Source organism: Delphinapterus leucas, chromosome 14 (assembly GCF_059928025.1).
Source record: "Delphinapterus leucas isolate spDelLeu-1000000601 "Yukka" chromosome 14, BTC_Dleu_Yukka2, whole genome shotgun sequence".
Taxonomy (NCBI): Eukaryota; Metazoa; Chordata; class Mammalia; order Artiodactyla; family Monodontidae; genus Delphinapterus; species Delphinapterus leucas.
The window spans coordinates 40,470,605-40,488,842 of record NC_143142.1 but is presented as its reverse complement, the minus strand read 5'-3'; the positions used below and the strand labels follow the sequence as shown (position 1 = coordinate 40,488,842).

Genomic DNA, 18,238 nt, shown 5'->3' with positions numbered 1-18,238 from the left:
AGGACCAGCTTATAATGAGTCTTGTGATAAGATTCTGCTGAAGATTTTTCATTTTAGCCTGTTAAGTGGTGGGCAGCCGACAGACGTGATTAAGTATACAGAGTGATGTCAGACTAGTATTGAATATTTTATAAAGTTTTTTTTTTAGTAAACATTGTGGAATTTTTATAATATTCTTGCATTATATTAAGAATTGGAAATTCAAAGAAAATAAGACATGGTCCCTACTTAGGAGTTTACATTCTATTAGCATATGAGTATTTTAGGAGTAAAGATTGATTTGAGGTCCTGGTGTCCTAGATGAGAGGTGACAGGAATTTCCATAAAAGCAACTTAAGTGAGAATGGAAAGTTTCAGTTCCTCCCTTTATTGCTTTAATGAATACATATCCTGACCTTTGTTCCTCAAGGAAGCCTGGTTGACTTTCTTGACTTGATGAAATCCCTGCTGTAGGCTCCCCGTGCACCATAGTCCCGTAGCATTTCCTGTAGTTGAAGTTTTGTATGCTTATGTCTTTTTGTCAGCCCTGCCACTCAACCAGACTGTAAATCCCTTGAGGAACTTTGCATCCCTAGCAACTTGCATAGACTTTGGCACCTGTTAGGAGTTCAGATATTTGAGTGGATGAAGTTTGGGGATACATTTTAAAGGCCACGTTGACTGAGCTTGAAGACCAGTTGGTTGTGGCAGATAATGATATGCCGAGGATTTCCACCTATTTACTGAGAATTCTCACTTCGGCCCGAAGCATCTCAAGCTCCGTATGGTGGAAACTGGACTTGCCATCCTGACCTGCCCCCTCGTATATGCCCTGTCTTGGCTGATGGCATCATCGTCTACCCACCATGCAAACTACAGATGTGAAAGTCATCTCTTACCCCCTTTCCTCACACCCTCCCCATATCTAAGTATCTAGTTGTCTTCTTTTTTCTTCCTGTTTTCGGCCCCATTATTCACTGTCGGGGCCTTAGTTCAGCTTTTGAGCCCCCACAGACTTTGTCTTCCCGCTTCTGGTCAATTATCCCTGCCAGCCCATCTTCCACATCGCATATTGTCAGGTGTGGTGGGCAGAAAAATGGTCCCCTAAGGATACATTCACCTGCTCATCCCAGTAACCTGTAACCTTTTTTTTTGGAAAAAAAAGATCTTTGCAAATGGGATTAAGTTAAGGAATTTGAGGTGAGATCATCATGGATTATCTGGGTGGGACCTAAGTGCTGTCACAAGTATCCTTATAAGAGAAAGGTAGAGGGAGATTAGACCCACAGAGGAGAAGGCAATGTGAGGATGGAGGCAGAGATTAGAGTGATGTGGCCACAAGCCCAGGAAAGCTGGAAGCCACCAGAGGCAAGAGGCAAGGAATGGACTTTCCTTAGAGCCTTCAGAGGGATGGCGGTCCTGCCGATGCTTTGGTTTTCGTTCATTGAAACTGATTTTGGAGTTCTGGCCTCCAGAGTTATGAAAGACTAAAATTTTGTTGTTTTAAGCCACCAGGTTATGCTGACTGTTACAGTGGCCATGGGACACTGATGTGTCAGAGTTATCTGTAAAGTGTAAAGTGGATCTTATCACTCCCTGGCAAAACATCCAGAGACTCTCCATTACTACAGATTCAGTATAAACGCTGTGATCTGACCCACGTTTAAGCTTCATCTCTGACGACCACATCTTTTCTGTCTGGCTACTCTCCTCTCTAGCTATGCCAGATATTCTTAGACACGCACCTTGTTCTCTCAGGCATGGGACTGTTGCTCTTCCCCTTACACCTGATATTCTCTTTTCCTGCCTTAAATTCTTAGTCATCATTACAGCTCAGATGTCATCTCTGCCTGGAAAGTTTGCCTGGAAACTTATCCTGGTTCCCCTGAGAGTGACTTCTTCAAGTATTCCCACACTTTGTATAAACATATGTTTACTTGCACGTCTTCCACTAGATTGGACTTTGAATATTTGGAGGGCACCACCCATATCTCATTAATCTTTCTAAACTGTTTCAGCAACGAGCCCTTTCTTTACCAGGTACATGGTAGGTATTTGGCAAGTGTTGATTTATTAAACTGAAGTCACGTGAAAGAACTTTCTTTTATAACTGGATTATTCTATAACTGGTCTTTAGTTCTAGAATATTTTCTCTGTAGAGTGAATGCATAGGTGACCTTGAAAATGATTTTAAAGATGTCAGCAAGACAAATTGGGACAATCTGGGCGACTGGATTTAGTCACCCAAAATAGATACACGTAAGTTTTTCAGTAGCCCACACACAAATGTTTTGAATAATTCTTCATCCGCAGTTACATGTGCAGATTTTGCAAGTTGGGGAAAACAATAGTAGATTTAGTTGCTTGGGGAAAAGCCAGTACTTTTAAGAAACTGTCGTAATCAACACTACCATTTGGCTGATTGTGACCTTGCACCTCATTCAGGGAGGATATGTCTAGAATGTCTCTGACTCTTGTTGCTTGCTGCCACCATTCTGTTTCAAGCTTTTGTCACTTCCTCAGTAGGTTATTGTAGCAATCTCTTGGCAGCCCCGTCTGGACTCACCCGGATTTTCTGTTCACAGTTTATTTTAAATGTGGTAGGTTTCATTGATTTTCCTTGTGTGCTTTGTATTTACTACATTATTTTTGAGTTTACAGGATTGTACATTAAAGCTAAATAAACATTTGGCGCTGATATTTTAAGCTGGGGTTACTTTGGGGTTACTTTGGACATTCTTAGAAGATGCCTAGTTCTTGGGAAACCATAAACAGTGAAGGTATTAAATTGAGCGTGTGTGCCTTCTGACTATTTCCTGTTACCTTAAGTAACGGGGAGGGGCTATTTGGACATTATCCACAGTTCTTCCACATCTTGCTCCGTTGTACTATTTGTTCTCAAGTTAGTTTTCAGAGGTCATGTTAAAATACTTATCGGCATAACGTAAGACTTGTTGGCATGTTTATATCCTTAATTTTATGACCTCTTCTTTCAGCCTTTTAATAGGAGAAACTCAAAAAAGTAGGATAAAGGTAATGATCCTCTTAATGCTGAAGTTTTTTTTACACCACTTTATTTGAGGTATGATTGACATACAAAAAGCTGTACACATTTAACTCATACAACTTGATGAGTAAAGTTTTAAAGCCATGTTAACCCAGTCACAGCCATTGGCTTCCAAGCTGTTTGGTTGAAAGGGGATAGTGTTCAATCTGAAATGTGTTCGAAATTATTTTAAGTCCCAATGTGGACAGAGCTTTTAAGTTTCTGGGCCACCAGAGATCTGTGAACAAACTTTCTATTAATACCACTGTTTTAATCAGGCAAAGATTCTGTCTACCTTAAATGCTTGTACATAGGCTAGAGCATTTATCTTGTAAGATACAGCCTGTTTTTCAGAGTGTTGTTATGACAGTTTTTATATAAAATATAATTAGTAATTAAACCACCTGAATCCTTTTTGGAAATAGATGGGAATAAACAAACCCACGAGTAAGTACAAACTAAGTATTCCATTTCCATGTATAGTCATTACATACGGCTATACGGATTTTCCTAACTGCCCATTTAAAGTTCAGTGAATAATGTAAGGCTATTTTATAAATCCCTTACCCTGTTTTTCAGGGATGGATTGAAGCATCCTGAAATTTTTCTGTGGCTCTACTTAATATAGAAACACAGATGTTCGTAAGGGGAAAATGCAGTGAGAAATAAAAGGGAAAATGAAAGGCTGATTTTGTCTGAAATCTAGGTGTGGATACTGTTAACATTTCTGCTGCTGTATTCAAAAATACATGTGTATAAAAATCCACCAGTTTTTCTCCATGTCTGTGTGGCTTTCTTTCATCACTGGCATTGAGGTGAGAGATGACAGGACCAGAATATAGACCATGCATCCAGCATGATAGGTCTTTGGCGTTGGCTTGACAGGTTTTTGTTTGCTTTTTTGTTTGGGGTTTTATTTGGTTTTGGTTTTATTGTGGTAAAATAAACATAACACATATACCATTTTAACCATTTTTAAGTATGCGGTTCAGTGTCATTAAGTACATTTTTGTCCAACCAGCACTGCTGTCTGTTGCCAGAACTTTTCCATCATCCCCAAATAAAACTGTACCCATTAAACAGTAACTTCCCCCCCATTTGTTTGTTTTTAAAGCATGTACAGTACCCTTACTATTATAACCACCATATATAAGGTGTTAAGCACACTCTTTCCAATACTTTATGCTTTCCACTGAGGCATTAATGTATTGCCCAGAAACACTGAATGGTAGATAAGTTCTGGCCTATTTGATATTCGTATGTGCAGGCAAAATTGAAAAACCTGTTTTAAGATTGCATTATCACCTCAGCAGCACTAAGATCTATCACTTGAAAATTACTCTTATGAGCCAGGTACGCTCCATTGCTGGGATGCCTCAGGCCAAACAACCAACAGGGAGGGAACCCAGCCCCACTCATCAGCAGATTAAAGTTTTACTGAGCTCTACCCACCAGAGCAACACCCAGCTCTACCCTCCACCAGTCCCTCCCATCAGGAAGCTTGCACAAGCCTCTAAGATAGCCTCATCCACCAGAGGGCAGACAGGAGAAGCAAGAAGAACTACAGTTCTGCAGCCTGTGGAAGCAAAACCACATTCACAGAAAGATAGACAAAATGAAAAGGCAGAGGACTTTGTACCACATGAAGGAACAAGATAAAACCCCAGAGAAACAACTAAATGAAGTGGAGATAGGCAACCTTCCAGAAAAAGAATTCAGAATAATGATAGCGAAGATGATCCAGGACCTCGGAAAAACAATGGAGGCAAAGATTGAGAAGATGCAAGAATTGTTTAACAAAAACCTAGAAGAATTAAAGAATGAACACCTAGAAGAAGTAAAGAACAAATAGATGAACAATACAATAACTGAAATGAAAAATACACTAGAAGGAATCAATAGAATAACTGAGGCAGAAGAACGGATAAGTGACCTGGGAGACAGAATGGTGGAGTTCACTGCTGCGGAACAGAATAAAGAAAAAAGAATGAAAAGAAATGAAGATGGCCTAAGAGACCTCTGGGACAATATTAAATGCAACAACATTCACATTATAGGGGTCCCAGAAGGAGAAGAGAGAGAGAAAGGACCTGAGAAAATAATCTGAAGAGATTATAGTCGAAAATTTCCCGAAGATGGGAAAGGAAATAGCCACCCAAGTCCAGGACGTGCAGAGAGTCCCAGGCAGGATAAACCCAAGGAGAAACATGCTGAGACACATAGTAATCAAACTGACAAAAATTAAAGACAAAGAAAAATTATTGAAAGCAACAAGGGAAAAATGACAAATAACATACAATGGAACTCCCATAAGGTTAGCAGCTGATTTCTCAGCAGAAACTCTACAAGCCAGAAGGGAGTGGCATGATATATTTAAAGTGATGAAAGGGAAGAACCTACAACCAAGATTACTCTACCAGGCAAGGATCTCATTCAGATTCGATGGAGAAATCAAAAGCTTTACAGACAAGCAAAAGCTAAGAGAATTCAGCACCACCAAACCAGCTCTACAACTAATGCTAAAGGAACTTCTCTAAGTGGGAAACACAAGAGAAGAAAAGGAGCTATGAAAACAAACCCAAAACAATTACAAAGATGGTCATAGGAACATACATATTGATAATTATCTTAAACGTGAATGGATTAAATGCTCCAACCAAAAGACACAGGCTCGCTGAATGGATACAAAAACAAGACCCATATATATGCTGTCTACAGGAGACCCACTTCAGGGGCACATACAGACTGAAAGTGAGGGGATGGAAAAAGATATTCCATGCAAATGGAAATCAAAAGAAAGCTGGAGTAGGAATACTCATATCAGATAAAATGGGCTTTAAAATAAAGAATGTTATAAGACACAAGGAAGGACACTACATAATGATCAAGGGATCAATCCAGGAAGAAGATACAACAATTATATATGCACCCAACATAGGAGCACCTCAATACATAAGACAACTGCTAACAGCTCTAAAAGAGGAAATCGACAGTAACACAATAACAGTGAGGGACTTTAACACCTCATTTAAACCAATGGGCACATCATCCAGACAGAAAATTAATAAGGAAGCACAAGCTTTAAATGACACAACAGACCAGATAGATTTAATTGATATTTATAGGACATTCCATCCAAAAACAGCAGATTACACTTTCTTCTAAAGTGCACACGGAACATTCTCCAGGATAGATCACATCTTGGGCCACAAATCAAGCCTCAGTAAATTTAAGAAAATTGAAATCATATCAAGCATCTTTTCCAACAACAACGCTATGAGATTAGAAATCCATTACAAGGAAAAAAACGTAAAACACTCAAACACATGGAGACTAAACAGTATGCTACTAAATAACCAAGAAATCACTGAAGAAATCAAAAAGGAAGTCAAAAAATACCTAGAGACAAATGACAACAAAAACATGATCCAAAACCTATGGGATGCAGCAAAAGCAGTTCTAAGAGGGAAGTTTATAGCAATACAGTCCTACCTCAAGAAACAAGAAAAATCTCAAACAATCTAACCTTACACCTAAAGGAACTAGAGAAAGAAGAACAAACAAAACCCTAAGTTAGTAGAAGGAAAGAAATCATAAAGACCAGAACAGAAATAGATGAAATAGAAACAAAGAAAACAATAGCGAAGATCAATAAAACTAAAAACTGGTTCTTTGAGAAGATAAACAGAATTGATGAACTTTTAGTGAGACTCATCAAGAAAAAGAGGGAGAGGACTCAAATCAATAAAATTAGAAATGAAAAAGGAGAAGTTACAATGGACACTGCAGAAATACAAAGCATCATAAGAGACTACTACAGTCAACTCTATACCAATAAAATGGACAACCTGGAAGACATGGACAAATTCTTAGAAAGGTATAAACTTCCAAGACTGAACCAGGAAGAAATAGAAAATATGAACAGACCAATCCCAGGTATAATGAAATTGAAACTGATTAAAAATCTTCCAACAAACAAAAGTCCAGGACCAGATGGCTTCACAGGTGAATTCTATCAAACATTTAGAGAAGAGCTAACACCCATCCTTCTGAAACTCTTCCAAATAATTGCAGAGGAAGAAACACTCCCAAACCCATTCTATGAGGCCACCATCACCCTGATACCAAAACCAGACAGAGATACTACAAAAAAAAGAAAATTACAGACCAGTATCACTGATGAATGTAGATGCAAAAATCCTCAACAAAATACTAGCAAACAGGATCCAACAACACATTAACAGGATCATACACCATGGTCAAGTGGGATTTATCCCAGGGATGCAAGGATTCTTCAGTATATGCAAATCAATCAATGTGATACACCATATTAACAAATTGAATAATAAAAACCATTATGATCATCTCAGTAGATGCAGGAAAAGCTTTTGACCAAAGTCAACATCCATTTATGATAAAAACTGCAGAAAGTGGACGGAGAGGAACCTACCTCAACATAATAAAGTCCATATATGACAAACCCACAGCAAACATCATTCTCAATGATGAAAAATTGAAAGCATTTCCTCTAAGATCACGAATAAGACAAGGATGTCCACTCTCGCCACTATCATTCAACGTAATTTTGGAAGTCCTAGCCATGGCAATCAGAGAAGAAAAAGAAATAAAAGGAATCCAAATTGGACAAGAAGTAAAACTGTCACTGTTTGCAGATGACATGATACTATACATAGAGAATCCTGAAGATGCCATCAGAAAACTATTAGAGCTAATTAATAAATTTAGTAAAGTTGCAGGATACAAAATTAATGCACAGAAACCTCTTATATTCCTGTACACTAACAACGAAAGGTCAGAAGGAGAAATTAAGGAAACAATCCCATTCACCGTTGCAACAAAAAGAATAAAATACCTAGGAATAAACCTATCTAAGGAGGTAAAAGTTCTGTACTCAGAAAACTATGACACTGATGAAAGAAATCAAAGATGACACAAACAGATGGAGAGATATACCATGTTCTTGGATTGGAAGAATCAATATCATGAAAATGACTATACTACCCAAAGCAATCTACAGGTTCAATGCAATCCCTATCAAATTACCAATGGCATTTTTTACAGAAGTAGAAAAAAGAATATTAAAATTTGTATGGAGACACAGAAGACCCTGAATAGCCAAAGCAGTCTTGGGTGAAAAAAACGGAAGTGGAGGAATCAGACTCCCTGACTTCAGACTATACTACAAAGCTACAGTAATCAAGATAATATGGTACTGGCACAGAAACAGAAATATAGATCAATGGAACAGGATAAAAAGCCCAGAGATAAACCCACGCACCTGTGGTCAACTTATCTATGACAAAGGAGGCAAGGATATACAATGGAGAAAAGACAGTCTCTTCAATAAGTGGTGCTGGGAAAACTGGACAGCTACATTTACAAGAATGAAATTAGAACACTCCCTAACACCATACACAAAAATAAACTCAAAATAGATTATAGACCTAAATGTAAGGCTGGATGCTATAAAACTCTTAGAGGAAAACATAGGAAGAACACTCTTTTACATAAATCACAGCAAGATCTTTTTTGATCCACCTTGTAGAGTAATGGAAATAAAAACAAATGGGACCTAATGAAACTTAAAAGCTTTTGCAAAGCAAAGGAAACTACAAACAAGATGATAAGACAACCCTCAGAATGGGAGAAAATATTTGCAAACGAATCAACGGACAAAGGATTAATCTCCAAAATATATAAACAGCCCATGCAGCTCAATATTAAAAAAACAACCCAATCGAAAAATGGGCAGAAGACCTAAATAGACATTTCTCCAAAGAAGACATACAGATGGCCAAGAAACACATGAAAAGCTGTTCAGCATCACTAATTATTAGAGAAATGGAAATCAAAACTACAATGAGGTATCACCTCACACCAGTTAGAATGGGCATCATCTGAAAATCTGCAAACAACAAATACTGGAGAGGGTGTTTAGGAAAGGGAACCCTCTTGCACTGTTGGTGGGAATGTAAATTGATACAGCTACTATGGAGAACAGTATGGAGGTTCCTTAAAAAACTAAAAATAGAACTACCATATGACCCAGCAATCCTGCTAATGGGCATATACGATGAGAAAACATGCACCCCAGTGTTCACTGCAGCACTATTTACAGTTGCCAGGTCATGGAAGCAGCCTAAGTGTCCATCGACAGATGAATGGATAAAGAAGATGTGTTACATTTATACAAAATGGAATATTACTCAGCCATAAAAAGGAATGAAATTGGGCCATTTGGAGAGATGTGGATGGATCTGGAGACTGTCATACAGAGTGAAGTAAGTCAGAAAGAGAAAAAGAGATATCGTAAATTAATGCGTATATGGGAAACGTAGAAAAAATGGTACAGATGAACTGTTTTGCAGGGCAGAAGTAGAGACACAGATGTGGAGAAATAGAGACACAGATGTAGAGACACAGATGTACAGACACCAAGGGGGGAAAGTGGCGGGGGGCGGTGGTGGGATGAGTTGGGAGATTGGGATTGACATGTATTCATTAATATGTATAAAATAGATAACTAATAAGAACCTGCTGTATAAAAAATAAAATTCAAAAATTCAAAAAAAAATTACTCGTATGGTCAGGCTTCACCTTAATCAGTAAGCCTCCACAGGGACTATGCTTTGCTACTTAGGTAAACATGTTAGAATTTAAATATATCTGGACCCATGGGTCTCCAAATGAAATGATACTCTGCTGGAGGCGTATTGGCGTGACTCATTCATTGGAGGCATAGAAGTTAAGGATGGCTCCTTATTGCCCACAAAGTAAGTCTAAGCTATGTCTCACTGTATACATAGTACTAGAAGTCACTGAGCTTTTGTTCTTAATCAACAAGCTAGTTTTTATCTCGAGGGCACTGTAAATCATGTCACTGATCGTGTTTCCTCCTTTGCCTCTGAAGCTAGAATGCTCAGAGATGAGCTGACGATTTGCCTCTAGCGCGTGAAAGCACTTTACGGCGTGGAATGGGATACTTCCTCGTTCCCGCTTCATTTTATACCCTCTTTTCCCACTGCCTGCCGTTGATCTTTATTCATCCTGAGTAGTCAGCTTCATGACTGATTCATAGCTTCATTTCCCCCCAGCCGCCCCGTCACCACTCCTTTCTCGCGTCTTCTCCTCCCACCTTACTGAATGCTGCTTCTTTCCTCCCTGCCTTGCATCATGCCGCTCCCTTATGCCTGGAACAGCTCCTCTATTGTAACTCCCTCCTCCACCCCCAGTCTTACTGCTTGTCAACTTAGCTCAGCCGTCAGTCACAATCATCTCTGGATACCCAGTCCTTCACTGTGTGAAACTGGCTGTTCCCTCCTGTGTGGCCCACTGGCCCCATCCAGACTTACGCTGCTGCACCGGGAGCAATTCACTGAACTCACGTTTTCACAAAACAGTCTACCTCTGCTCGACCATGGACAGGGACCACATCTCACTGTTCTTTGAATCGCCCACCATGCCTTGCACCAAATAAAGGAGGGGAAGAATGAAGTAAGCAGTATCAGATGTGGTGGACGAGTCATGATAAGAATTAAAAAATGATCATTGGACTAACTTCGCAGTATGGCGGTAATTGGTGACCTTCGCTAGAGCCCTTCAGGGGAAGGGTGGGCATAGCCTGATTATATTAGAGGGGGAAGGAGGTTGGAAGCAAGGTAGAGAGAAATAAGGGTTGGGGGGAGGGGAGAGGTGGATGAACAGGGAGAGAGAGACTAGGAGAGGGGGCAGAGAGGAAGTCAAGTTGCTACGCTTGGGGTGGAGGTTAGGGTAGGGGAATGATAAGGGTCTGTACTGCCACCTGATAGTGTGTCCCTAGGGGTAAGCACAGCGCTCCTATGATTGGATGAAGGTAGTAGGTCTTCAGCTTGTGTTCAGTAAGTTTAAATCTTGTTCTGAGTAAAGTCTTTGCTTCATAGAAGTTCTTACTGCCTTACCTCTTGTTTGGTGTTTATTGTATATCTGCTTTTTGTTAAGAATTTTCTTTGGAAATGGATTAGTCCCTGTCTTATGATTTGTATCCCTTAAATAGCAAGCACAATATCCTGTGCAGAGTGATGTTTAATAAATGCTTGAGTGCTTGAGGTTTTTTGCTTCAGTGCATTTTGGTTTTCATGACATCTAAATTATAAAGTAATAATGCATCTTGATTAATACTAACCAGTGCAGACAGGGTTATTTTGTTTGGCTCTTTAAATTCTTAATTTTTTCATATGAAACAAACTTAAAAATGTGAAAGTGAAAAAACCACCCGATCTTCCCCCCAAGACCACTGTCACCCTCTTTGGTTCAGGTTGTGCTCATGCTGCTTCCTCTGAACAACTCTTCCCTCACCTCCACCTGAGCACCATTCTCATTGTTTTGAGATTTACCTGTTGTTCCACTGTAAGCAGATAAGGTAGGGGGTCCCCAAAGAAAACGAACCAGGCATGGCTTTCTTGACATAAGAGAAGCCATTTTTAGCCTAAACCGTTTTGTGATCTAAGCCTGGCCACAGTGCTTGCCCTTGAACAGGTCTCAGTAATTAATGATCTTGAGGGAACAAAATAATGCAGGAACAAACAGGACTGTTACCAGGCAAGAGAAGTTGCAGTAGCAAAGATAATAAATCAGTTGTAAAGACTCCCAGATCTGTTTTCAGTGGTAAAGATTAGCCTGAAACACTTTCTTGAGCTGTTTTACAGAATTCAAACGGCGCCCCTCTTGAGCCTGCAACCAACCACCAGATCAACTGTTGACCTTTTCTGACCCTCATGACTTCAGTCAGCTAGAGCTTGGACTCTGTCAACCTTTGCCTCAATTCTCTTTTGAATTCTCCTCTGCTCAAAACCCGTTCATGAATATACATATACTGCCCAGGCCCATTCATGAATATGCATGCACCCTTAGTGTAAAACTTCCCCAGTCTTGCTGTTGGGGAGACACTGCCTTGGGAAAGATCCCCGGTGTTCTCCTTATTTCCTGCAAGTAATAAATCCTTCTTTCTCCCACTCTTTGGCTTGGTTGTGTCTTTTTGCTTGACACCCACCAAGAGAGACGAAGCCAGTTTTCAGGTAATACCACCTCTCCTATATCCTTTCCTGATACCCCTTTGCCTACCCCAGCAAATGAACTCTTCCCCTCTTTGCCTCACTGTGCCCTAGACAAACTTCTGTCATTTCACTGCTCTCATTTGGACAGGTATCTGTTTACCTGAACCAGATTGATCTTCCTTTAAGGCAGAATAAAATTAATTTTTTTTGCTTATATTTTAGAGTTGTAAAATGGTATCCTGATTATTTTGACTTATCACTATGTTAAAAGTATTTTTCTATTTTATTAAGTTGCTTTTGTAATTGTGATTTTAGCAGCTGTGTATTTCATCTAATGGATGACAGTCCCCTGTTACTGGCTTTGCAGGTTGTCTTCACTTTTGGGGTTTTTTTGGGAATTTTTGAATTTATTTTTTTATACAGCAGATTCTTATTAGTTATCCATTTTATACATATTAGTGTACATATGTCAATCCCAATCCCCCAAGTCTTCAGTTGTTTTTCATAAAATATTGTCACTGCCTGCCAAAATTGACAATGAAAAATAAATATTGCTTTAAACTTACTTTTAAAATATCTCTTTCTTTGCTATATGGTATATGTCACAACAAAGCTATATTTTCAATTCTGGTAAAGTTATATTTACAGAAGATAAAAATAACTTCCGTAGCATTGAGTCTTTTCTGCAGGTAACTTATACCATTTAGACGGTCCAGAGTTCAAGGTGTGTTGTCCAACCTGCAGTGGTACTTGTCCAACAGTTGTTACTAGTGAACCTAATGTGATAAAAATAAGAGCCCATGATTTTGGCTGAATTATAGAATGCAGTCGGGGGAAAAGAAGTACTAAATAATTTTATTTCCTGAACATCTTAGCTATAATACACGCTAAGCAGATGGTTGAAACTTTTATTTAAGGGAGGTTACTTGAATGGGTGTGAGTGCTTCCCTAGAGCAGAGGACGGTTGCCTGTGTGGTCATCTGCTTACAGAAAGTTAGACGTTACCTGGAATTTACATTTTAATAAAAGCATAGGCATCATTTAAAGTTTTCTGGAGATTGGATGGCTGCTACTGTGAACTGAAATATGTAGAGCGTTAAACAAGTAAGCGGGCATACTTCTTAACCCCGTAGTCCTTCCTCGCCATCACCAAAGCACCCTGGAGATGCTGAAAGGAGATGAAGGATGTGAGTGTGCCTGAAAACTGTAGCGTATTGTACGCAGATAAGTTGTCCTTTTATTCCCAAACAGGCCGATGGCTCCACGCTGAATGCATAGGCAGTGTTTTTTAAAGTAGTTAAAAATTACCTTTGCTTTGGTGTCTGTAGTATCAGATGTAATTTGTGCTTCCCCCAAGTACAGCCACGGTAGCTTTTTCTTTATACATGAGTTTAAAAAATTGATTGTGTTTTTAAAGTTATGCTTAAGGTGCTTTGAAAGGGAAGATAAAAGTAGAAATTTTTTTAGGGGGAAAACCACTGAATATAATTTCTTAAAGAATTAGGTAATCTCTGGACGTCTCTTTTAGTGTATACAATCTAACAGTTGTAAGTTTATATAATCCTATATCTGTTTCCTAAATCCACTTTAGCCTTATTGGATGCAGGTTCTCTGAAATCCCTGAGGAGGAGTTAACAGATGGATTGTTGAAGGACAAAGTAGGCTGCTTAAGTTTCAAAGCCTGATGCGTTAAGGGAGAGATCCATTGTTACGGAAGCCTCACACCAAAGTTCGGTTCATTGACTGTGAACCTGCTCTGCCACAGATTCCGAGTCCGAACGGTCCCTGAGTAGATTGGAAGCAGTGACTGCGCACTGCTTTGAAGAGGAAGGAGAGCACCTGAGGAGTAGAAAGTACAGAATGTCCGAAGGAAAAGACTGTGGTGGTGGAGATGCTCTCTCCAATGGCATCAAAAAACACAGGTAGGATGGCCTTTAACACTGAACATTGCTGCCTTTTTATTATCAAGTGCATTTGCTTTTGTAAAGAAAAGTATGCGTTCTCTTCGTTTTTGCTTTTTCTCTCTATTGAATATTTATATTGCTCCATCACCTCAAGGAAAGGATTTAGCTTAAGTACTTTGTCCATTAGAAGAAGAACATAATCTGTAATAGTAGGAACTAAGCACAAAACTTGGTTTTAGATACCATGGTTTTAGGGGAACATAAATCCTTCAGCTGGCGATGTAGAAAGGCTCTTCAGAAGTGCCTATTGAAAGTGATGCTGGGTTCTTCTTTTCAGCATACATCTTTTATGACTCAGCCTCCCAATGCTATTTTAGTTTCTAGTCATTTGATCTTCTGGTTGGTTTTATTGAGAATGGATGGTAATATTGCCTGCTTGTTGATACAGTTTAGTTACATTTACACAAAGACTTTTATTAAGACCCAGGGTTTGTTGAACATAGCCATTTTTGTACTGTCTAATAACATTAGTATTTTTTTATTTGCTTGATGATTTAGTCCTAGAGATTGTCCCAGATTAATGAGATGTCACAGACACTAGAGTTCTCTGGTTTCACACAAGTTTATAGACACAGTGCCATGTGTGCATGCTGGTATTCATAGGGTACAATATTTTATCAAATTATCAGTGGAGAATAAATCCTGTTGTCATTGTAAAGAGCACTTTTGGGATAAGTAGTTATTAACCATTAATTTCTACAGAATGGTTTTTTATTTAATATTTGTAGATTTGTGTAGCTCTAACCCCATTTCTGTACCATGAATCTGGCTACAATTGGTCTCAACTATTGTCCTGCTGAAAAATTGTACATATCACTTCTGATGTATATGTATCACCCCTTGTTAACAAAAAATGTTTCACTTTGTACTTATTTTGAAAAGATCAGTGAGTTTTAGGTAACTAGCTCAAACCAGAGTTTTCTTCTCTTTGGTTAGAGGGTATCTTCTAAACGTGCTCATTGATGGCTATCTTTTGATGGCGTTTACCATTGCAGATTATGTGGCGAGCTGTGAGGGCCCTTCCTCTCTTCTGTAGTTACTGTCAGCTCCTTTATGGTCAGGGGCTAAGTTCTGTGCAGGGCATGAGGTACCTAACAGGAAACCTGTCAGGTCTCCCAATGTCTAAAAAGAAGATAGCCTTTAACCATTTAACACATACCTCGTTACAGTCTAGTGAGAACACATGTGACATATGTTTGGAATGTTCAGAGATGCATAGAATCATTAAGGTATCTGAAGGAACGCCGAGCTTCATAGATGCTGTTATAGTCTATGGCTGAGGAGGATTTCTCAGCTTTTAAGGCCCAGGAGCCCTTTTGTGTGTGTGCTGTAATGCATCATAGGAGGAGTTATTTTGCATCTGACAGAAATTGATTATACTATATTCATACATTCTGTGTTCCCTTTTAATTAGTCAAACCCAGAATGGCACAGATGTGAAAGTTAAGATGGAACCGTTCAAAATTTGGAATGAGGATAGGTCACTAAGAGAAACCACAATGCAACTAGATAGTGACATAACCAGAAAAGTTAAACTGATGTACAAGATGCAACTTATGAAACCTATAAATGTAATAAAATATTCTTTAGCTATTTAAAAGTGGGTAATTTAGGAAATTGTCAGCATTCAAATATGTGGAAAAACATAACAGTTTCCTATTTTAAAGAATAGGCATTATAGGAGTTTTTTTTAAAGCCTTTTTTTTTTCCATAAAGCTCTTCTCTAAACAAATAAACAGGGCATATGCCACATACAATTTAAAAGTTTCATTTTGGGATAGGAGAACAGGTAGAGTATTCAATGTTATCAGGTCCCTCTTTCCTGCGCCCTAAGTTGCACTGTAAGTAATCTGTGATTATAATGGGCAATTATTATATTGACATTAAGAGTAATTTGAATTAACAGTAATTTTGGTGATATTTTAGAAAAGCAAATGTATGTTGCATGGCCTGAAGTGATCATGAAATTTATTTGAAGCCTTCTGTTTTACCTTTAAAAGTCGTGTGAAATTTGTATTTGACCTTGTCATATGTTTCTGTTTTCTTGAATATTGAAAAATAATTTACTCACCACTTACTTACCTTTTCCATAAAAATCTTACCTTTCTCCCTCATCCCACATCACCATCTATCCTTGGGATATACACACTTAAATTTGGGGAGATGGGAAGAATATGGATTATAAAATTTAAAAGAGAGAAATGCGTATTTTATTTTATTTATTTTTTTATTGAAGCAGAGTTGATTTACAATGTTGTGGCAGTCTCTGCTGTAGAGCAAAGTGACTCAGTTATACACATACAGACATTCTTTTGTTATATTCTTTTCCGTTATGGTTTATCACAGGATATTGAATATAGTTCCCTGTGCTGTACATGAGAATCTTGTTGTTTATCCTTTCTAAAAATATAATAGTTTGCACCTACCAACTCCAAACTCCCAGTCCATCCCGCTCTCTCCCCCTCCCCCATGGCAACCACAAGTCTGTTCTCTATGTCCGTGATTCTTTTTCTGTTTTGTAGACAGGTTCATTTGTGCCATATTTTAGATTCCACATGTAAGTGAAATCATATGGTATTTGTCTTTCTTGTTCTGACTTACTTCGCTTAGTATGATAATCTCTAGTTGCATCCATGTCACTGCAAATGGCATTATTTCGTTCTTCTTTATGGCTGAGCAGGATTCCATTGTATATGTATACCACATCCTCTTTATCCATTCATCTGTTGATGGACATTTAGGTTGTTTCCATGTTTTGGCTATTGTGAACAGAGCTGCTGTGAACATAGGGGTGCACGTATCTTTTTGAATTATAGTTTTGTCCAGGTATATTCCCAGGAATGCGATTGCTGGATCATATGGTAATTCTGTTTTTAGTTTTCTGAGGAACTTCCATGCTGTTTTCCATAGTGGCTGCACCAACTTACTTTCCCACCAACAGTGTAGGAGGGTTCCCTTTTCTCCACACCCTCTCCAGGATTTGTTATTCTTAGACTTTTTAACGATGGCCATTCTGACTGCTCTGAGGTGGTACCTCATCTTCGTTTTGATTTGCACAAGAAATGCGAATTTTAAAACGGGAAAAGAGAAGCCTTACAAGTTATAGTTCCTATGGAAAATATTAAATCATGGCTTAACTAATTTGCTGACAAGATAGAGCTAGGGTTTTCAACCATTGTTGTTTTTTAGCCATGGAACCATTCGTGCAACAGAAGTTTAGTATGGAAACTACTAAAACCTCACCCACCCTCAGAGACTGATGAGGGTCCCATAGAGAAGGTCTGTCCCCTCCTCCCCAGTCTCCCACTGCAGTTGGAATCACCATATCTATTTCATGTCCTTAGCCAACAAAAGTATTTAAGCTTTACTTTCTGTAGTATGTATTATGGAGCAACAGGTTTCCCCCAGACTCTGTTTCTGTTCCTGTTGGATGTGTCAGCACAAGAGTACCTAGGAGAGTGCCTGCCACATGGGAAACACTCAGTAGAAATGGCCTCTTTTAACTCTGCTTACTCTCTTTCTCCTCAAAAATGATTTGATTTGCTCTAAAGAACCTCTGGCCTCTTGTTTCCTTTTCTACCCCATTATCATAGGGTGACATCATGGGGTGCAGTTTGAAAAATCTCTGACCCAGAGAATCATAAGCTATAATGTCATATTAATTTAATATAAAACCAACTATGCCAGACTAATTGAGTTTATTTGTATGATAATTAAAATACAGATATTATGGATCTTTAATCCATCCTATGTGATAATTACCAACAAAATAATTCTTCTGTTAACGAACTAGGTAAATTAAGTCATCTCTTAAATAAAAGTTTGGGCTAAAGGAACTGAGTTCTCTTCTCACTCTGAAAATCTTGTAATTGCTAACTGAAATCTTGAAAAAATGGTTTTTCTACCTTACTGAAGTTCAGAAAACTTCTGCAATGTCTTTTAATATGATTAGACCTAGGAAAAAAGTGTTCTATGTTTTTCATTCACTCTGAGTTATTGATATGCCGTGTACTCTGCTGGCCAATGACCTTTACTGTGGTGCTGTACATGTCTTTGGGCTCTTAGGTTAGTTGTAGAGAAATATCAATAGAAAGAATTAGGATTTTATTTAAGACCTAGAACCAAAAACACTACAGAGGTAGAGAATATACAAAATAAATGCTCCATTTTGATGGCACTTTTTTCTTTTTTTTTCT

The 18,238-nt window shown here is 38.6% G+C and overlaps 1 protein-coding gene across 19 annotated transcripts in view; it reads left to right on the top strand.

Moving 5' to 3' along the window:
* Positions 1-18,238, top strand: part of OSBPL1A (oxysterol binding protein like 1A) — a 222,665-nt gene that overhangs the window by 130,880 nt on the left and 73,547 nt on the right. For 17 of the 19 annotated variants that reach the window (XR_016387606.1, XM_022586847.3, XM_022586844.3 and 14 more), the window contains one exon: positions 13,844-14,000. The exons of 1 other annotated variant lie outside the window; for it this stretch is intronic. Coding sequence is in view for 16 of the 18 variants with exons in the window: in XM_022586847.3 (XP_022442555.2) it covers positions 13,844-14,000 (157 nt within the window). In the remaining 2 variants the exon portion in view is untranslated. Of the gene's footprint in view, positions 1-13,843; positions 14,001-18,238 lie in introns of those variants that run through there. One more of the 19 variants, XM_030760490.2, reaches the window with a different exon arrangement.